Source organism: Chiloscyllium plagiosum, chromosome 13, assembly GCF_004010195.1.
Source record: "Chiloscyllium plagiosum isolate BGI_BamShark_2017 chromosome 13, ASM401019v2, whole genome shotgun sequence".
Lineage (NCBI taxonomy): Eukaryota > Metazoa > Chordata > Chondrichthyes > Orectolobiformes > Hemiscylliidae > Chiloscyllium > Chiloscyllium plagiosum.
Genome location: NC_057722.1, coordinates 79,975,871 through 79,999,031, shown reverse-complemented (window position 1 = coordinate 79,999,031; position 23,161 = coordinate 79,975,871). Strand labels below are relative to the sequence as shown.

Below are 23,161 nucleotides of genomic sequence, written 5' to 3'. Positions count from 1 at the left end.
TAAAAGATTGTGAGGGGCATAGATAAAGTGAATAGCAAAGGCTTTTTTTCCATAGGTTGGGGAAGTTCAAAATTAGGGGATAGATTTATACAGTGAGAGGAGAATGATTTTAAAAAGAGACCTAAGGGGCAATTGTTTCCATGCAGAGGGTGGTTTTAATGTGGAAGGAACTGCTAGAGGAAGTGGTGGATGCAGGTACATTTACAAATTTAAATACATGTTTGGATAAGTACTTGAATAGGAAAAGTTTATAGTAATAAGGGCCAAATACAGGCAAGTGGGACTAGTTTACTTTGGGAACCTAGTTGGCATGGACGATTGGACTGAAGGGTCTGATTCGGTGTTGTATGATGCTATGACTTAAGTAAAAGTAATAGTGATATTTTAAATGGGCACCAAGTCTCACCAACACACCAAGTTTCTATTGTGCAAAACTAACAGTTGTTCACAAAAGACGTCTCACCAGAATATGAAGCTAGAACTGCTTTAGTACATTGGAATACATACATTCTGTTACGTTGTCTTAGAAATGAAAAAAAAACAAGCCTCTTAGACCCTATCTGCAAATGCTTACCTTAACATCTGATGACATTAGCAGCAAGTCATTAAGAGAACTGTAGTAGTTAGAGGGGAGCACATAATCTTCATTGTAGGATATAGACAGTCGAAGTGAGCCCAAGTCTTCTGATTTTGCAGACTTGTTTCCATTGTCCTTTGGTAGCAGTAAGTACCTATTTAATGATGGTGCATATGGTGACTTGAACCATACCACATAAAACACTAAATACTGCACAGACAACAATTGGCTAGGAGCAATAACTTTATCTTCTCAACCTTCAGGCACACTAGAATGATCTTGCAGCACAAGTGACACTAAGATCATGTGATGTTTTTGTACCAGGTGTTGTATATCATCAATCAATAAGAGCCCATTGTTTAAGGGTAATGCTGTGGATGAGAGGGCTATATTAATCCAGCCAAATGTGCATGAAGAATATTATGCAAAACCTATACCATGTTGACTTAACTTCACATTCATGCATTATTACTGACAACACCACTTGCAGAACTGTACTAACTGATATATACATAAAGGGAAATATAACAGAGTTGCAGATGCTTGAAATCCATCAGAAACTGGAGACACTTAGCAGGTTTGGAAACATCTGTGGAGAGAAAGCAGAGCTTATATTAATTCTGCTTCATGTTAACTCTCCACAGATGCTGTCAGACCCAGCAATTTCTGTCATTATACATAAGGGATTCGGATTCAGAGCAGCAGGTACGTGAGTATATTTTTTTCAGTTCTGGAAACTGTGAGAAGAGGTTGCTGTTGTTTCACATCAGACGTGCTTTCCATCTTTTAAAATGCTCACTACAAAACAACAATTGCTCAGACCATAAGCTTTGTCTTGCCAGGATCTGTTATAACACAAATCATTGTTGTAACTTAGGAAAACTGAATTTCTTTCCCACCTGATCGGTTTGTAAACATTACACAAATGAAGAGGAAGTGATCATCTTGTGCACAAGAGTTACAGTACTTGCATACTTTCACAACTTTGTCCCTCTTATCTGATAATAGCAATAACTTTTATCAAATTAATTCAAAACACATTACACCAAGTGTGCTGGTAGGTCCCTTGATTTCCAACTGTCCAAAGACAGACAGGAAAAGAAAAACGAGTGGAAAGGTTTTTGAAACACAAAAGCTTGAAGGTTTCTATTGGGGAAAAACTAAATTCTTTCACCAGAGTGGTTAATTCATGCATGACAAGACATTGCTGTGGGCAATTGTAATCTACTCTTTAGTTTCTATGAATATAAAATGATAACATGCACAGAAGCATTCCTACTCTTTCTGTAAAACAAAGTAACCTATCATTTCATGCCTTGCCTCATCTCAAAATAAATCCTCCTCCTCTAGCTTTGTACAAATTGAGCAGTACGTGTTCACAGGACAGAAATATTTGGTTTGGGGTACAAGGGATGTCATATAGTACTGGACTACAAAATAATTTACTTGAATATAGAAGAGCACAAGTCACATAAAATGAGCATGTAAAAATGCTAATGAGCCTGGTGGATACCAACATTCCCAAATATACACACCCAAGCCAGCTTAAATATATGGCAATGAACTCCCTAATTTTGAAAAATGCTAAAGATGCAGCTGCCTTGATAGTAGCACTAACTGCAATCTACCGTTGATGGCCTAGAATGCACTAATTCTCTCAACAGAGCAGGATACAATGTAGCTAATTAGTTTAGCAGTAGGATGGTGTCAAAATACAAATGAAAGTCCCAATGATTTATTACTATTTTGTTTAATAGTCAGGCCAATGCATTTTTTTGTTTAATGCTTGTTGTTTATTTCAGTAGCTACTTCTCAGATTGTAATCTTTTCTCAGTGAATTCATAAGATCATTCCAGTTTAATGTTTTAATCTGACCTGGTTTCTCTTGTAATCTAATTGCTGTTGTAACTTTATATGTTGTATATGATGGGAAACAGTCATCCTGACCCAGTTTCTTATTTCAGTACAGGATACAAGAGAGACAATACAGTTAGAACATGCAAATCATATATCAGATTACAGTTTCTTTCTATTGGATTGTAATACACTGGATTATACTTTCCAAAAATAGCAACCAACATCCTGCAGTTCTCAATTTAAATAATTCCAATTATTTTTAGTTGATTCTCAATTTCAAGCAATGGGTCAAATATATTAAATGACTCCAACACAACACAAACCAGTGTCAGTGGATGCCAATGAGACAAACAAAATTACGGTAAATGCAAATATGATTTAAAGGTAGGATAAAACAATCAAAGCATTTCTTTGAATTTGTTTGGAATAAAAATATCATGTGTGAACAACTGTTTCAAATTTGCTCCACTACAGCTCGATCATTACATTACATCGATATAACATTAAGAAAGTACCATCAAATGCTCTCTTTGCAATACTATAACTGAGAAGCATTACATAAAGGAATAAGTGGCATAGCCAAATGTGTAGGTACTTGCATTGAGAAGGTCAGCAAAGATCAAAGTTTAGATTTAAAACAATGTCAGTTTTAATGTGATGGAGAGATAAAAATAAGAATGCTAGTTTTGAAGAGCCACACTAATTAACTGTTTCTCTCTCCATAGATGCTGCGAGACCTGAGTTTCTCCAGCACTCTGCTGCATTTAAAAATGTTAGTGTTCTACATTTGCAGACTGAAGTTTATAAATATTAAGAGACATTGCTCATTGCTTTGAAGTGTGATCAGGGAGGAAGTGGAAAAGAAAAAAGGACAGCAATTTAAAAAGTTTTCTGCAAACCAACATTGAATTATTTGTAACAGGACTCATCTCATCAGTTCTCCCTCATTCTCTGATGAGTACATTTCTAGTATTTTCCATTTGTATCAAGAAATAAAGCATTGAATTTGGTTTACATAATCAAACCATATCTCAATCAACCAGCTTTTTTAGTCCTTTGATCATAGCACTTACTCAGGCCACCACAGTTGCTGAGAATTGTGGAAACATTTAAGGGTGGTCTGGCCAGTGTTGCCAAAATTCTTCTGATTCTAATGCTCTTACTCAAACCAAAGGGACACACATTAGTGAGAATTTAAAGTCAAAAAACAAGTTATTGCAATGAAGATCTTGTGTTTTGAAAACAAGACCTGTCAAAACAAATTCATAAACGCGTCATTACAAGAGTATTTTTTTTTTCCGGAATAGGACATCCCTTTAACTGCAAGAATGAAATCTGATCTACCTTAAGGAAATTTAGAGTTGATATGAGAATTCTTACCATGCCCGGTGGCAATTGTCATTCTTTAAAATTTTCACAGGAACCTTAATTTCACCAAGAAAAATATCTTGCACCAGGTTTTCATTGTTCCACAGATCAACTCTGAAGAGAAAAAAATCAGTCAACCCCACAATATTGAAAATTTTTCAGTTTCTGGCTCACAGTTTTTAATCTGTAAAGGGTGTTAGATTACAGAAAATTAATTGGATTAAAGGTATGTATTTACTAAAAATGAAAATAATGATGACATACCGCAATGGAAATGCAAACCTGATTTTTCAAAGATTTACCGAGAATTAAACGGTTGTGCAATTATAGGGAACTGGAAATTGCAAGCAAAAAATTTACAAATACATTTGTATTTAACTTAAATACAAACAAAACTTTCTTTCAATTCTTTCTTTCAGTTAAAAGCAATTTTGGTACAATCTAGACTTCAGAGCCAATGAGGTAAGCTATATCTTGCCAAAGAATGATGCCAGTACAACATCATCTGGTGTGGAAAGAGCTACAAAAATAGAATTTGGAACTCAGGAACATTTAAACCCACGATTAGTTATTTTACCAATTCAGCTTGATGCTGTTATACAAACATATTAATTTGAAGGTTAAGCACATTAAAATGAAAAAGTACAATAGAACAGAAGAGTGGGATTTATAATGTTAAGCGCACCAAAACTATGATGCTGTCCCCATCTTTCAGTTTTGCACCACTTTTGCTTTACATATTGGAAGTACATGTTCCTATCTGCTTCATTCCCAGGTTTGGGTGGTTTTTGGTAAACCTGAGATTTGTCAGGGTTAAGAAAGAAAATCAGTGCTAGAAATCACAATGAAAATCTCTATTGTCAGCACTTTGCCAAAAAAAGAGAGATCGCTAAGCTCTGGTAATACTTTGTCTTGTCACATAACCATCAGAATTGAACAAACTTATTAGATCTATTCATAAGGCAGATATTTTCATTCAGTCCAATAAACAAGTCAAGTGCCATTGTGATTTACATTAAATCACAGGTGGCATTAAACCTTTGGAAAAGCTACAAAATATGCACTATATGTAAACAAGTGTTAAGAGGAGAATACAGCATATTCCTTCAACAGAATGGATACAAAAAAGCCATGACTGTCTTGACAGTTCGTGTTTGCTACTGTATTAAATAAATTTAACATTCTATTTAATGTAACATAGTGAATCTTCATTCAAGTGAACAGCTGTCTACTTATTGAACATGAAAACCAAAATATCCACTCAAATCGATTTGTTATTGGATATATCAAAATAAAAGCAAAGTATTTAATTTCAGGAAGAAATGAAACTTAAAAATAAAATGGGTTTTTCAAATAATCAACTTTGGCGATGGCTGACATCAATGATCCTGTGTCCTGTCAATCAATCATCTATCTTCAATCTGTTGATTGCCACACTATGAACAATCTTTCTCAACTGAGTCCATTTTCTACTGCCCTCATTTCCTCTTTTACAAAGGGATGAGCCTAGATTTTGATATTGTTGATCCATGCCTTCGATCTCTTTGTGCACGCTTTTCAGGTATTGTGCTCAATTTTTCCCAAGCACCACCGCACCCCAACATTTCATGCCCAAAATGAGTGCAATTTCTTGATATAACTACTGCAAATAAGTTCCTCTTCACACAGGCTTCCTCAAGAACCCACTCATTTGTCCAGTTGGTTGCCATACTACATGGAAACAGACTCTTTGGTCTAACCAGTCCATGCCAAACATAATCCTAAACTAAACCAGTCCCATCTGCCTGTGCATTGTCCACATCCGCCCAAACCTTTCCTATTCATGCACTTATCCAAACGTCTTTTAGACATTGTAATTGCGCCCTCATCCACCACTTCCTCAAGCTTTGACAAATGTAAGAAGTGCCGAAGTCCCTTCACTTCAAATACTCATTTGAGATTCAGCAATCTTATTAATGGTCCAATTTTCAGAGTTATACTTTTCTGGCATGCAAATCTCCGTTGCAATCAAGATGGTGTGACTATTCTATACTCTTGTAAATGACTTCACAATGCTATGATCTTATTAAGTCGAAGCTATGATTCTTAGTAGACTCTGCACCTTGCCCAATGAGTGGTCCAAGATCTACAGTGTTTGTAGGCACACATATTCCTTGGTATATCAATAAGCCATATGGAGGTTAAAAAAAGACATTCTTCAGCTGTGCCAAGTTTCAGCCACAGATTCCTTCCTAGCAGTGTGGACTCAATGACTGATATAGATAAATCTGGATTTTCGTTCAGAGAATACAAAACAGAATTCAAAAGAATAAATGGCAAACTGAGTATAATAAAAAGTAGTTTGGGTTGAGTTGCATTGTCATGCTTTAAAATACAGTGGAAGTCAATTATAATGCAATTCAACATGCCAGAAATTTTAATATAATGCTGGGCCCACATATCTTTCAAAAGATGTCAATCTTTATCTAAATCTTCATTATACTGGAGAAATAGGAGAAAGTAAGGAGTTTAATATTCAATGTCGAACAATACGTCATCTCACTTTGTTGGACACAAACATCCCTTTTATAACAGACTTCCCACTGAACCAAATTAGATTACTGAATAATCTGAGACTTCATTATTCATCTCCTGCATTTACATTTACATTTTCATAATTTACATAAACATTCAAAAATGTTAGAGGGTATATCACAAGATTCTAACATGCTGAAAGGATGCAAAACAAAATTCCCTCTAGTCCACTTATTACCAACTTCCAAACACCTCATGCAAACTAATCTTAAACATTACTTGCAGCATACAGAAGAGGGCACACTAATGTGACAGTTATTAAACTGAATTAACCTAGGGGTTGAGAGTTCAAACTTTAACTAGGCAAAATTGCATTCAACAAATTATTGATTCCTGAAGAAGGGCTCATGCCCGAAACCTCGATTCTCCTGCTCCTTGGATGCTGCCTGACCTGCTGCGCTTTTCCAGCAACACATTTTCAGCTCTGATCTCCAGCATCTGCAGTCCTCACTTTCTCCCATTCAACAAATTATATAAATCTAGTACCAGAATAGTGAGGATAAGAGCTGCTGGGTGATCATTAAATGTCCTTCAGGTAAAGGAAACTGCCACCCTCTATCCGTACTGGTATACACAAGACTCTGCACTTTTTTAACAAAAGTACCTTTGTGCTTTATCAGAATATTTTCAAAGAAATAAATTTCCCATTGCCACTTAATTTTCTGTGGTTCTGCATGAAGGAAGGATAGACTAGAATAGTGGAAACTGTGAAATAATGCAGACTGTGGTTGTTATCAGGGAACAGGTTGTAGGAAGAATTGTGTCAAACTACTCAGGATCTGTCTGGACTAATTGCTGGAAAAGCGCAGCAGGTCAGGCAGCATCCAAGGAGCGGGAGAATCGACGTTTCGGGCATGAGCGCTTCTTCAGGAATCAATAATTTGTTGAATGCAATTTTGCCGAGTTAAAGTTTGAACTCTCAACCCCTAGGTTAATTCAGTTTAATAATTCCTGGTTAAATGTGATGTTTGGGCCTTACTTGTTTTACCTTGAACATGCTGTACCTAACTAACTACAGGCAGTCCCCACGTTATGAATGGGTTCTGTCCTGGAGCACATTCTAATCCGATTTGTACACAGGTTGGAACATAGTACAGTATAGTACAAAACAGCTGTTCAGAAGTACAAGAAAACGTTCATGTCAGATCTTTAAAATTATTATGGGGTATTGTTTGTAAGTACAAGCATTCATAAGTTGGACATTCATAAATCGAGGACCACCTGTATCCCCAAAATTACACACTAACCAGGTATTCATCTTGCCACTGTTTTTCATATGTTGCTGACATAAAAGATTTGCTACTTGGATAGTAAACCCTGGAAATAATTTATCGCAGGAAGCACGGTCATAAAATGATTTACGAATTCCAGTACAAAGAAGAACATCACACCAAACCATTCCTGAGTTAGGGAGACCCGGGACGTAAAAAAGCTAACATTTATACAGTGTTGGCTAATCAGTGAGCTTTGTTTAAAATTAAACCAAAGCCAAATTACATAATGTGAATTCCAAGGATCAAATACCATTCACCCAAAAAAGGAACAAAAAAAATTAAAAGTCAAACTTCTTGCATGCAATTAAAAACACAGCACTCAAAATTAAAGAAAAATACACCACAGTAACATAACATGCAAGATATTTACCACTGAGTCATGAATCACCTTACCTTGCTAACAGTGGAACCCAATTGACAGCAGAAAATGGCAGTAGAAAGAAGAGGAATATTGATAACTTTCCCTAACAAACTAAATTCAAAATACATTTACCCAATTTAGTTTCCTGGATTTCCACCAAAAGTTAAACCACAACACAGTATTGCTGAAATCCCCACCCAGCTCACTACCCTATCCCTGCAATTCTCATGGCCAATTTAGCATGGCCAACCCACCAATTCACTACAGCTGAGTGAAACCTTTTGTTGAAGAATTATTTTCAAGCATTTTAATTGCAGCAATAATTTTAAGTATGGTCAACTGATCATTAAGGTCCTTCTACAGTGTCAAAGGTCTTGGATCAATTGCAAGTAAACAGGTTTTCACCAATATAATGTAGGAATTGTGGATGGTGGAGATCTGAAACAAATACAGAATTTGCTGGCAAAACTCAACTGGTCTGCCAGCATCTATGGGAAGAAAGCAGAGAAAACATCTCAATTCCAGTGACTGTCCATCAGCAGAATCATGAGTTCTGACCACCTTGAGTTTCACTGCAATTTCTGTTTTTGTTTCAGGTTTTCACCACTTCCTGGTTTAAAGGACTGTGTCAGATTTTGCTGCATGAGGCAAGCAACATCTGTCACAAACAAACTCTACCCTCACCCCTTTTCAGTTCAAAAACCTTTTAACTGCTAATGCTGAAAGTAGGAATTGAAAATAGTACAGTGACAAAAACAGGGTATTTTGTACCTAGTGATGAGAAAGTCAAAAATGATACGGCCTTAACCAATGAAACGTAAAAGGCTAGAAACTAAATAGTGTGAAGAGGATGAATTGAAGGAGGTGAATTCAATTTCAAACCAGGCACAGAAAGACAATCAGAAGATGGAAAGTAAGATAGGCTTGAGAGATAAAATAAGACAAAGGAACATAATAACTTTTGTTGAAAGGGTTTGGCATATTTTTAAATCTCTTAAACCAATTCACAAACTGAAGAAATGAGATTCCACACATTCAAATTCCTTTCATTGTCAAAACAACTGACGGCTATTAACTTTTATCATATCCTTAACAGCAAAATGTGGTTTCGTAAAGTTACTGGTTTTCACAATGCAACTTGGGCTACAACTAATATTTGTATTTAACGATGTACTCTAGTTGCTCCTTACTGAAGTTGTTGTATGCGATACACAGAAATAATAGTGGCAGACACAGGCATCATTGTTATTTTAACAGCAAATTATCAGAAATGGACTGGATTATTCCAAATTTCAATTCAAATCATTTGGATTTCATTTTTCAACATCTTTCTGTCAGCTTCCATTTCTACATGTTTAGTTATTTATTTACCTGATTTCCAGTTTTTCAATATTTTCCTCCTCAACTTGAAAATGTGATTTTCTGGTGTAACTGCTATTTCTTGTTACCTGGAATGATTTAACGAACCACATTTGAGATTAATCTAAGTCGATTTTAGTGCTCTCAATCAAGATGTTAGGTACATTCATAGCTGTTAATTCCCTCAACAAAGGAAAAAGAACGTAAGCTGTCTCCTCTTCCACTTACTTCGAAATAGAATGTTTCATCAAACTGTGGGTTGCTGGTTTTCTTCTTTACTTTGGTTCTTTTTTGATCCAACCTAACAAAACAAGTATCGTGACATTTTATACAAAACTCTTAATTAGGAATCCATCCTAAAATTAAACTCCCAGGCCGGTACATCTAGATTTAATGAAGTATCCTGATGAGACCCAAGGTTGAAGCTCACAGACCCTGTGCTGGAAGGCACAGAAGCAAGGAACCAGGCTGCCAAGAAATAGCAGAGAGGTGCATTGATTGCTTCATAATCTGTTCCTATTTCCAAGAGCCAGATAGAATCAGATTGGTTGCCTCTCCAAAAGGCCCCTACATGCTTCCAGCCAATTATGCATTTAAGGTCTCATTTGCGCCACACAAATGCCTGACAATGACCATCACCAATAACAGGTACTCTAACCACCACCCCTTGACATTCAATGGTATTACCACCACTGAATCCCCCACTGTCAACATCCTTGGGGTTACCATTGACCAGAAACTCAACTGGACTCACCACAAACACAGTGGTTACAACAGAGGCTAGAGATACTGCAGCGAGAAGCTCACCTCCTGACATCCCAAAGTCTATCCATCATCTACAAGGCACAAGTCAGAAGTGTGATGGAATACTCCCCACTTGCCTGGATAGGTGCAGGTGCAACAACACTCAAAAACCTTGACACCATCCAGGACAAAGCAATCTGCTTGATTGGTACCACATCTACAAACATTCAATCTCGTCCCCACCGGCGCTCAGTAGCAGCAGTGTGTACTATCTACAAGATGCACTGTAGAAATTCACCAAAAAGCCTTTGACAGTACCTTCCAAATTCACGACCACTTCCATCTAGAAGGACAAGTGCAGCAGATACTTGAGAACACAACCACCTACAAGTTCCCCTCCAAGCCACTCACCACCCTGACTTCGAAATATACCACCATTCCTTTACAGTCATTGGGTCAAAATCCTGGAATTCCCTCCCAAACAGCATTGTGGGTCAACCCACAGCAAGTGGATGACAGCGATTCAAGAAGGCAGCTCATCTCCACCTTCTCAAGGGCAAATATGGATGGGCTATCAATGTTGGCCAGCCAGTGATGCCCAAGTTCCATAAATGATTTTTAAAAAAAGCAACGTTTCCTTTAAAGCCCTTCTCCCAGTTCAGGTAAATGCAACTGCGCTGCTCTGTGTAGACACAACATAATTTATTATTGCAATTTTAGAATATAATTTTAGAATCACTGTACCTAGAAGGGCCAACCAGAGAAACACAGGCATAGGGATCACCACTTTGTCCACTTACAAGAGGAAGTCCTTGGCATTCTATTACCCTGAGTGGGGGAAAAAAAAAATGACAACATTAACTTCGTCTAATTGTCAAATATTTTCAGAACTAAACATTCTTCAGGCACTTTTCCAGAAATAGAGGGCAGTTAACAATTGACAGTATTACTAGAGCATGCCATCTGCACACTGCAAAAGAAACTGAAGAGGAGATGATTCTTTTGCTAACTGTCTAGCTGCATTTTAAGGAATTTATTTTTTCTCATCTCTGTTGGTCCATGCTCAAAATATAAGTGCTGGAACATGCTTGATGTCACATAACCTAATTCCTTCCGGCTTAGCGGGAAGAGCAGATTACACCCTTTCTCCACAAAACCCAATCTTTGCCAATCGTATTCAAACAGGCCCAGCATTTTCAGTGCAGCTAAAAATTGGACTGAAAATTTTTGTTTTTGTTTGATTACAAGTAGTGCAATAGTACAGCAGAGATAAAAATCTGATCAGCAAGGTTGCAAGAAAAGCAGCCATAGAGTCATAGTCATAGAGATGTACAGCATGGAAACAGACCCTTCGGTCCAACTTGTCCATGCCGACCAGATATCCCAACCCAATTTAATCCCACCTGCCAGCACCCGGCCCATATCCCTCCTCACCTTTCCTATTCATATACCCATCCAAATGTCTCTTAAATGTTGCAATTGTACCAGCCTCCACCACATCCTCTGGCAGTTCATTCCATACATGTACCACCCGCTGCGTGAAAAAGTTGCCCCTTAGGTCTTTTTCATATCTTTCCCCTCTCACCCTAAACCTACACCCTCTAGTTCTGGACTCCCCGACCCCAGGGAAAAGACTCTGTCTGTTTATCCTATCCATGCCCCTCATAATTTTGTAAACCTCTATAAGTTCACCCCTCAGCCTCCGATGCTCCAGGGAAAACAGCCCCAGCCTGTTCAGCCTGTCCCTGCAGCTCAGATCCTCCAACCCTGGCAACATTCTTGAGTCTTTTCTGAACCCTTTCAAGTTTCACAACATCTTTCCGATAGGAAGGAGAGTAGAATTGCACGTAATATTCCAACAGCCATGATCGTGATGTGCTCAAGGACTTGGACAGCAAAGGGCAAGACAGTTTGAGAAAGGGTAGCAATATGCAAGGATTCCAGGTGAGACTTTGAGATAGTGCATGATAATAGCTGCTTTCAAAATTACAACAACTTGCAATCAGAGCAGTACACAAAGAAAAATGTCAGAATTGAATTGTATTTTTAGTGTGCATCCTCAACATTGTTTATCCATCTGTCTTAATTAAATCATCAAAAGCAGATCTGCAAGGTTTCTTTTCCTACTTGTTAGGGTAAAACCAGACATCGTTTCCGCTTGGAGACATAAGGGACATAAATGTAAGATAGCGACTTATAAATTGCATAAAAGGCATTGAGATAAACCTCCTTACCTAGAGAAAGGTTTAGAACGTGGACTGCTGGAGTACCTGAGATAAGTAGCATAGATAGATTCAAGGAGAAGCTAGATAAACACAAGGAGAGAAAGGAATTGAACGTGTCACTGATGGAATGAAAGGAAAAGGTTAGAAGGGGCTTCAAGGGAATAACATACACGGTCATGAACTTTTTGGGCAACTGGCTATTACTGTGCTGGAGCTCTTTTCGCCAATACGTTTTCAAGTTCTACTGATCAAAACTATCAAGAAATTCAGTACAGTCTTTTATTGGGAATTCCATTTCTTTTTTCAAAACAATAGGCTTCATCTGATACTTAAAGGCCCACTTTATGCTTCCTCTGCCAACCGGCTCTGCCATGCTCATATCACATCCAGAAATGTAAATTTTTTATTAAAAATTGCACTCTGATGTAATCCCACGGTTATTCAGTCTCTCAGCTCATGTTGAATCTTTTGTCACCTTGACTGGAACAATACTTTCAAAGTATATAGGCAGGAGCTGGAAGAACACAGAAAGCCAGGGAGCATCACGTGGAGAAGTCAATGTTTCGGGTGTAACCCTTCTTCAGGACTGGGAGTGGGTGTGGGGGGGGCTGCAGATAAAGGGGGTGGCAGGGGCAGGGTGGTGAACTGGGGATAGATGGTGTAAAAACAATGACTGCAGATGCTGGAAACCAGATTCTGGATTAGTGGTGCTGGAAGAGCACAGCAATTCAGGCAGCATCCGAGGACAGGCAAAATCGATGTTTCGGGCAAAAGCCCTTCATCAGGAATAAAGGCAGAGAGCCTGAAGCGTGGAGAGATAAGCTAGAGGGGATAGATGGTGACAGGTAGAGGGTAAGACCTGGTTGGTCAATGGGAGGAAAGAATCCGGTTGGTGGATGGGAGGAGTGGAAGTGAGGGGGACGGGCTGGGAAGGGAGTGAGGGGATGGGAAGGGAGATTATTTGAAATTGGAGAACTCATTTTTGAGTCCTCCGGGCTGAAGGCTGCCCAGGCAGAAGATGAGTGCTGTTCCTCCAATTTACAGTTTGGTTCATTGTGGGTCCAGACCTCCCAGTCACCGCCCATTTTAAAACCCCTTTCCAACATGACCATCCTTGGCTTCCTCCATTGCCACAATGAACCAAACCACAAACTGGAGTACCCCAACCTCTTCTTCTGCCTGAGTAGCCTCCAGCTGGAGGACTCAACACTGAGTTCTCCAATTTCAAATAGCCTCCCTTCCCATCCCCCGACTCACTTCCCAGACCCACCCCCTCCCTTCCACTGCTTCCTGCCACCAACCAGATTCATTCTTCCCATTGACCAACCAGGTCTAACCCTGTACCTGTCACCACCTACCCCCAGTTCACCACCCTGCTCCGCCACCCCCTTTATCTGCAGATCCCCCCACACCCAGCCCCCAGTCCTGAAGAAGGGTTACACCCGAAACATCGACTTCTCCACCTCCTGATGCTGCTGGGTTTGCTGCGTTCTTTCAGCTGCCTGCCTATCTATTTTGGATTCCAGCGTCTGCAGGGTCTTTTTGTCTCTAACAATACTTTTAACAGCATATTTAAGTAGCAAAGAACAAAGAATATTACAACACAGGAACAGGCCCTTCGGCCCTCCAAGCCTGCACCGATCCAGATCCTCAATCTAAACCTGTCACCTATTTCCTAAGGATCTGTGTCCCTCTGCTCCCTGCCCATTCAAGTATCTGTCTAGGTGCATCTGAAATGATGTTATCATACCCGCCTCTACCGGCAATGCCTTCCAGGAACTCCCCATCCTCTGCGTGAAGAACTTTCCACCCATATCTCCCCTAAACCTTTTCCCTCTCACTTTGAACTCATGACCCCGAGTAATTGAGTCCCCCACTCTGGGAAAAAGCTTCTTGCTATCCACCCTGTCCGTATCTCTCATGATTTTGCTGACCTCCATCAGGTCCCCCCTCAACCTCCGTCTTTCTAATGAAAATAATCCTAATCTACTCAAACTCTCTTCATAGCTAGCGCCCTCCGTACCAGGCAACATCCTGGTGAACCTCCTCTGCACCCTCTCCAAAGCATCCACATCCTTTTGGTAATGTGGCGACCAGAACTGTATGCAGTATTCCAAATGCAGCCAAACCAAAGTCCTATACAACTGTAACATGACCTGCTAATTCTTGTACTCAATACCCCGTCCGATGAAGGAAAGCATGCCGTATGCCTTCTTGACCACTCTATTGACCTGAGTAGTCCCTTCAGGGAAGAATGGACCTGAACACCCAGATCACTCTGTACATCAATTTTCCCCAGGACTTTTCCATTAACTGTATAATTCGCTCTTAAATTGGATCTTCCAAAATGCATCACCTCACATTTGTCTGGATTGAACTCCATTTGCCATTTCTCAGCCCAACTCTCAAATCTATCTATAGTCTGCTGTATTCTCTGACAGTCCCCTTCACTATCTGCTACTCCACCAATCTTCGTGTCATCTGCAAACTTGCTAATCAGACCACCTATACTTTCCTCCAAATCATTTATGTATACATCTGTCTACATGCAACTTGTGGCACAGAAACTACACGTGAAGCTGCTACTCTCCTTAGAGTTTCACATTATGTTGCTGGTTTTTTTTAAAATCTGGAAACGCAAAGCAATTGTAAAATAACACCAGGAAACCCAAGCAATGAATGTGGAAGGTTAAATAGTTTTTTCGGAAACTGATGAATTATTTTGCTCAAAATGTTACATAGCCATTTGGATACAGAACTGGCTCAAAGGTAGAAGACAGAGGCTGGTGGCGGAGGGTTGTTTTTCAGACTGGAGGCCTGTGACCAGTGGAGTACCACAAGGATCAGTGCTGGGTCCTCTACTTTTTGTCATTTACATAAATGATTTGGATGCGAGCATAAGTGGTACAGTTAGTAAGCTTGCAGATGACACTGGAGGTGTAGTGAACAGCGAAGGAGGTTACCTCAGACTACAACAGGATCTTGACCAGATGGGCCAATGGGCTGAGAAGTGGCAGATGGAGTTTATTGAGATAAATGCAAGGTGCTGAATTTTGTGAAAGCAAGTCTTAGCAGGACGTATGGCAAGGTCCTAGGGAGTGTTGCTAAACAAAGAGACCTTGGAGTGCAGGTTCATCGCTCCTTGAAAGTGGAGTCACAGGTAGATAGGATAGTGAAGGTGGTGTTTGGCATGCTTTCTTTTATTGGTCAGAGTATTGATATAGGAGTTGGGAGATCATGCTGCAGCTGTACAGGACATTGGTTAGGCCACTGTTGGAATATTGCGTGCAGTTCTGGTCTCCTTCCTATCAGAAATATGTTGTGAAACTTGAAAGGGTTCAGAAAAGATTTACAAGGATGTTGCCAGGGTTGGAGGATTTGAGCTATAGGGAGAGGCTGAACAGGCTACGGCTGTTTTCCCTGGAGTGTTGGAGGCTGAGGGGTGACCTTATAGAGGCTTACAAAATTATGAGGGGCATGGACAGGATAAATAGACAAAGTCTTTTCCCTGGGGTCGGGGAGTCCACAACTGGAGGGTGAGAGGGGAAAGATATAAAAGAGACCTAAGGGGCAACTTTTCCACGCAGAGGGTGGTACGTGTATGGAATGAGCTGCCAGAGGATGTGGTGGAGGCTGGTACAATTGCAACATTTAAGAGGCATTTGGATGGGTATATGAATAGGAAGGGTTTGGAGGCATATGGGCCGGGTGCTGGCAGGTGGGACTAGATTGGGTTGGGATATCTGGTCGGCATGGACAGGTTGGACTGTTTCCATGCTGTACATCTCTATGACTCTATGCATGCTGAAACAATGGAGCTCGATGAATTTATACAGTGATCAAGTAAAAGTCAGTTTTAAACTTTCAAGTTTCTTATGTTTACAAGGAAACAAAGGCAAACAGAATAATAATATTCATGTGTATTCTTTAGTAGGTAATTTCTTGATAACTAAAAAGGAGTTGCTCAACAACACTGATTTCATGTTACCTAGCATTCTACACACAAAGGACGGTGGATGTTTGGAACTTTCTTCCACAAATAGCTAGATGAGTTATTAATTTTAAACCTGGCAAAGAAACAGTTTAAAAGGATACTAAATGATATGGGCCAAAGGCTACAGTTAATTTTTAAAATGCAAATTGGGGTTAGGCCACAGATGAGACATGATCTCATTGAAAGATGGAACAGGCTTGAGAGGCTGAATGGCCTTCCTGTTCCTATTATTTCATTGTTAGCTACAAACTCAGTCCCTCATTGCCAACAGCAATGCTGAAGTGATTTAACTGGATTGATTAGTGTTGACTGACAGCAAGGCAGTTTCCTTTTCTAAATTACTGTACAATGTTTGATAGTACAGAGATTATGGTTTGTTTCATCATCATCTTACAATGCAAATAGGTGCTAGAACCACACTTAAAACCTTATTCAGCTCCACCCTGATCAAGATAAAACCCACTGTAACCAAAGTTATCTTTTTTATTAAAATGCAAAATAAGCCATGCAAGTCATAAAAAATACTGCAATACAATTTAGTTAGTTGAAGGTCAGCGCAGAGTACAAATGCTGAAGACAGTAACAAAATGTTCAAATACACCAAGGTTCACCTCCAGTAAACCAATATATCTATTAATTTCTGATTTCACATGCTTTTTTTTCCATATTGATAGTCACCTTCTTTATACAAAAATCTGATTACCTGTGCTTTGCCAGTTCACCTAAACAGAACAGAACACAGCTATAATTTGAAAAATGCTACATAAATACAAGTTTATTTTCCCTTCTTACCTATATTTCATTCAATAGTTTCAAAACAGAACAAAAGGGAGTGCCATACACATTATATTTTTACAAAGTCAGATAAGGCTGTACTCTTTCTTCGACTCCATAGCCACAACATGTCTTTTTTTAAAGCTTTCTCCTCTCACCTTAAAAATATGACCCCTAGTCTTGAAAGCCCCACCCTAGGGAAAATATACCTGGCATTCACCTTATCTATACTCCTTCACCAGGTTGACACCTCAATTAGTGCCATATTTTATTTCTCGTATTTGGCATTAATTTATTGTGGCCCTCGATACATTTTCTTTCACAACTAAACTATTGCTATAAAATGACAGAAAAGGGATTTTTTTTGTGATTTGTTGCTGCTCTCAACCACTTATTCAACATGAAAATAACTTGGTCATTTTAATTCTTTGAGATCAATTCCTTGTTTAGGTTTAAGCCAATCCCACTCAGAACCATTTACTTACTATCTGCCTTTACATGAATCCCAAACTTTTCTACACTGTTCAATGTTTATTTCTCCTTCTGAGCATTTCAACATGCACTACACTAGGTGGCAGCATATTGCAACCATTTACTCTTTTAAAAAAAAAATCACACAACACTAGGTTATAGTCCAACAGGTTTAATTGGAAGCACACTAGCTTTCATAGTGCTGCTCCTTCATCAGGTGGTTGTTTGATGAAGGAGCGGCACTCCGAAAGCTAGTGTGCTTCCAATTAAACTATAACCTGGTGTTGTGTGATTTTTAACTTTGTACACCCCAGTCCAACACCGGCATCTCCAAACCATTTTCTCTGGGTACGAGTGTTACTACAGAACCTGGCAGGGCTTCCCAACAAGTGGTTGCAACCCGAGTTTTTTTTTGTGTTGGGGGAAGGAGGGGTAATACTCTGCTGAAAGTTTGGATTAATGAATTTTGAGGCTACCACGGGATCTTTCAGAGTACTACCTGCTGCAAGGCTCCTTTAAATTCTTGATTTGGTCTCTCATCAAGGTTGTTCTGCAAGGTTATACTTACAGAATTACATTGTACTTTGCTCAAAAACTGCATGAATGCATGTAAGATTCTGTAAATCCAGTTTTTAGATGAAAATCAGTCTGACCATTGGAACACAGACAGCCTTACACAGGGCAGCTCACACCTTCAATGCAATAGCTGGGCCAACATGACACCAATTGTTAAAGTTCACTTGAGAATATAACTTTTAAATGTTCTGTGATTTACATAAGAACTGAAACCAACATGGTCATTCTAAAAGATGAGAGACTTAACAAACAATCCAGGTCTTTGTCAATATATAATTTCAGTTACATCACACTGTAAACTTTTGCTATAAATTGTGTTTTGCAATCTTATACTCCACAACCACCTGATGAAGGAGCAGCGCTCAGAAAGCTAGTGCTTCCAAATAAACCTGTTGGACTATAACCTGGTGGTGTGTGATTTATAACTTAAGTTATTAAATTAAAAAAAAAAATTGTGGCTATTCTTTTTCAATGTTGTCCAATTAGCATTAATGCCAATAGACAATAGGTGCAGGAGTAGGCCATTCAGCCTTCGAGCCTGCACCGCCATTCAATATAATCATGGCTGATCATTCCTAATCAGTATCCTGTTCCTGCCTTATCTCCATAACCCTTGATTTCCACTATCTTTGAGAGCTCTATCCAACTCTTTCTTAAATGAATCCAGAGACTGGGCCTCCATTGCTCTCTGGGACAGAGCATTCCACACAGCCACCACTCTCTGCGTGAAGAAGTTTCTCCTCATCTCTGTCCTAAATGGTCTACCCTGTATTTTTAAGCTGTGTCCTCTGGTTCGGCACTCAGCCATCAGCGGAAATATGTTTCCTACTGCCAGAGTGTCCAATCCTTTCATAATCTTATAAGTCTCAATCAGATCCCCTCTCAGTCTTCTAAACTCAAGGGTATACAAGCCCAGTCGCTTCAGTCTTTCAGTGTAAGGTAATCCCGCCATTCCAGGAATTGACCTCGTGAACCTACGTTGCACTCCCTCAATAGCCAGAATGTCTTTCCTCAAATTTGGAGACCAGAACTGCACACAATACTCCAGGTGTGGTCTCACCAGGGCCCTGTACAGCTGCAGAAGCACCTCTTTGCTTCTATACTCAATTCCTCTTGTTATGAAGGCCACTTGACCGGATCACACTTTATATCTAGGACCCTTCAGTATTGACTGGAGACTATTCTTTTTCAATGTTCAATTAGCATTAATGCCGAGTCACACGTGACTACAGGAACACTACTTTAACCACATGCACTAATTTTAGGAAATAAATTGCCTTACACATTATAGGTAAATATATTCCACTTGGGTAGTTATTAAATATTAACCACTATGCAACTATGGAAGTGACGCATGTTCATCAAAAAAACATTCTCACACAATTCAATACAGCAATGAAAGTATAAAAAAGTTGAAGACGACAAATAGGACATGCCAATTCACAATGAATTTGAATAGTTGAGTGCGCCCATTGGACATTTTTAAAATTTATTAATCAGAACTGCAATTCTGGATTCTCAATGTGTGGCAAGTGGCCAAAAGTGAAACACTATAAATTGCAGGGGACAGGGAGGAAAAACTGGACAAAACAAAACAAATGAACCACAGATGCTGGAGATCTGAAACAAAAACAGAAAGTGCTGGAAAAGCTCAGCACCGTCTGGCAGCATCTGTGGTCAGGAGTCAGTTAATATTTTGGGCCCAGTGACCCTTCTCCAGTACAAAAGCTGGAAATCAGCACGGAATTGCAGTTGACAACTGTCATGGGTAACTAAAGTTTTGGAAGGTAGGAGATAAAGTGTCAGGTTGAAAACAGAAAATACAGAGAATACTCAGCAGATCAGGCATTTGTTGAGAGAGAACAGAGTTGATATTTCAGATCAATAAACGTTCATCAGAAAATGCTGGAGAAGTAATAGATTTTGTTTCCTTCACTTGCATGCCAATTTTTTTGCCTCTATTTTCAGACAGCAGTACACTTTCTCTCGGTATAAATACTTTGTTTCTTTCCTTATCTCAACATTGTTCTCTCTGGCCCTGTAAGATTAATTTATCAATGACTCAAATAAATGAACAGAGTTATATGTGAAAGACAACACTTAATTAGGTATAATAAGTTATTTAAGCTTTAGCAGTAAACTGGCAAGTGGCATTGATAAATCAATAAACTGTGACAGGTGTAGTTCAAAATGGGAATGTGTATGGTCAGGAAATGAGTAATATCAGAATGTTTTGTAAAGGACAAGCCAGGACCAGAGAGATTTAGGAGCCAGGTACAGAAATCACCATAGACTGTGAGGCAGATACAAAGTGTAACCAAACAAGCTAATGCAATATTGGCCTATATCTCAAGGGGACTAAAAGTTAACGAGTCAGTTTCTGCTGAAAGGATATGTTGGACTTGGAGCAGGTGCAGTGTAAATACATAAAAATCATATTATAGCTAAACAGTTGACATTATCAGGACTACATTTACATATCTTACAACATAGGGAGGAGGTACTCCGCCACTTCCTCTGGTAGCTTCCATACACGTACCACCCTCTGAGTGAAAAAGTTGTTCCCTTAGGTCCCTTTTGAATCTTTCACCTCTCACCCTAAACCTATGGCCTCTTGTGCTGGAGTCCCCAATCCCAGGGAAAAGACCTTGTCTATTTACTCTATCCATGCCCCTCATGATTTTATAAACCTCTAGAAAGTCACCCAACCTTTGACGTTCTGGAGAAAATAGCTCCAGCCTATTCAGCTCAAACGCTCCAGTCCCAGCAACATCCCTGTAAATCTTTATGGATAAAATAAGCAATGCCATGTTGTAGACGTATATTTAAGATGCAACTGAAAAAAATAAGTTTGCCTTCAGATTTACAAAGCTCACATGAGCTTGGCAGCAAAGGAGAGATGGCACCGATGGAAGTGTACTCAGACGGCCACAAAGGGAAGAGAATATAGTTGGCTTATGGTAAAACATAATTGAGACAGGAATCATGTCTGCTCCTTTGTAAGTACAAAGGCCAACTAGCTACTGAAACCGTATTGAAAATGGGTCACACAGATATAGCTTTTTTTGGCTGTATCTCTATTCTTCTAGCAAGCTCTCTAAAGTAAGCCTCAGGCGACTGTGTGGAGTTTGCACGTTCTCCCCGTGTCTGTGTGGGTTTCCTCCGGGTGCTCCGGTTTCCTCCCACAGTCCAAAGATGTGCAGGTTAGGTGAATTGGCCATGCTAAATTGCCCGTAGTGTTAGGTAAGGGGTAAATGTAGGGGTATGGGTGGGTTGCGCTTCGGCGGGGCGGCGTGGACTTGTTGGGCCGAAGGGCCTGTTTCCACACTGTAAGTAATCTAATCTAAGTAATCTAATCTAATCTAATCAAGCAGAGTGGATTTTGCAGCTGCTCCTGGGATTGCAGGCTGAAAGATATATTATTGAAGTTATTGCAGTCATTACAGTTTATTAATGTTTTTATTCATTTTGTTCCATGAACATTCAAAAGATCAAACAAAAAAAAAAGATCTTTGGGGTGGCATGGTGGCTTAGTGGTTAGCACTGCTGCCTCAGCACCAGGGACCCTGGTTCGATTCCAGCCTCAGGGGACTGTCAGTGTGGAGTTTGCACATTCTCCCCATGTCTGCGTGGGTTTCCTCCGGGTGCTCCAGTTTTCTCCCACAATCCAAAGATGTGCAGGTTAGGTGAATTGGCCTTACTAAATTATTTCTAGTATTCAGGTATGTGTAGATTAGGTGCATTAGTCAGGGGTAAAATAAATAATAATAGGGTAGGGGAATGGGCCTGGGTGGGTTACTCTTCGGAAGGTCGGTGTGGACTTGTTGGGCTGAAGGGCTTGTTTCCAGACTGTAAGGATTTTGTTCTATTCTATTCTATTCAAAACCAACTTTTGTTTTTAAAATCAGGTTTGCAGAGTCAATATAGTGAACAGCTAAGACGTTTTTTAAAATTCTAAATTTAGAAGTTTAGAAGTCTGTGTTTTAGAAGTTCCCCTTTTCCATTGTAAAGAGTGTTTTTTTGAAAACCAAACAGTTTGTTTTTAAAATGAGTTGTGTTTGCGTTCCAGAGAGTCTACATATGGTCAGCGCTGGAGAAGAATTTTTTTTTTCCAAGAAATTTACTGAAGAGCAGTCTTTTTTTTATTTAGCTAAGTGGTTGAATAGCTTTAAGTTTTATATGTTTGAGGTATATATTTTTATTTTTTCTGTAGGTAATGAAGCTGTAGCTTATTTTATATATTAGGTGTTATTGAAACTTTTTTTTAGCCTTAATATTATTCAGGGCATACGTGAAGCACAGAGTGAGATGGCTAGTAGATTTAGAAAAGTTATTACTCTGCAGAATCAGTCAGATAGATGGGTGACTGTCAGGAAAGGTAAGAAGATAGTTCAAAAGTCTCTGGTGGCTATTCCTCCATCAAATAGATATTCAGTTTTGAAAGTGGAGGAAGAGATAGTCTCTCAGAGGAAAATGGAAGGGGCAATCTGTTATTGGACACTTGGAATTATTCTTATGTTAAGCAGTGTTTGACAAAGTTTAATAGAATTATTGTTGTCAGGGACTCTTCTGTCAGGGGCACAAGACAGGAGATTCTGTAGCAATGAGCGTAAACTTCAGATATTGTTGCTTTTAAGGACATCTCTAAACATTTTGAGAATATTGCTCAAGGTGGAATAGAGAAGCCAGTAATTACTGGACACATTCATGGGAATGACATATTCAGGGAAAAGATTAAAGCAGGACAGGGTGAATCTAAGAGGTTAGGTAGAAGAATTAAAAAACCAACCCTGAAGTAGTAATCTCCGGTTTACTCCCAATGTCAAACTCAGACACGGGAAGGACTAAAAGGTTAAAGGAGATAAATTAATGGCTGAAGAGCTGGTGTATTGTTCAGGGATTCAGGTTTTTGGAAAATTGGACTTGTCTTTTGAGTTAGAAAAGAAGTGTTCAAAAAGGATGTGTCTAACCTAAACTGGCAAAGGACCAATATCCTGGCAGGGGGAT

The 23,161-nt window shown here is 39.3% G+C and overlaps 1 protein-coding gene across 3 annotated transcripts in view; it reads right to left on the bottom strand.

Moving 5' to 3' along the window:
• Positions 1–23,161, bottom strand: part of rasa2 (RAS p21 protein activator 2) — a 197,450-nt gene that overhangs the window by 53,775 nt on the left and 120,514 nt on the right. For 2 of the 3 annotated variants that reach the window (XM_043702829.1, XM_043702830.1), the window contains exons 6-10: positions 10,859–10,942; positions 9,599–9,671; positions 9,383–9,459; positions 3,815–3,916; positions 575–731 (exon numbers count right to left, since the gene is read on the bottom strand). In XM_043702829.1, the coding sequence (XP_043558764.1) occupies positions 575–731; positions 3,815–3,916; positions 9,383–9,459; positions 9,599–9,671; positions 10,859–10,942 (493 nt within the window). Of the gene's footprint in view, positions 1–574; positions 732–3,814; positions 3,917–5,903; positions 6,213–9,382; positions 9,460–9,598; positions 9,672–10,858; positions 10,943–23,161 lie in introns of those variants that run through there. The other variant, XM_043702831.1, reaches the window with a different exon arrangement.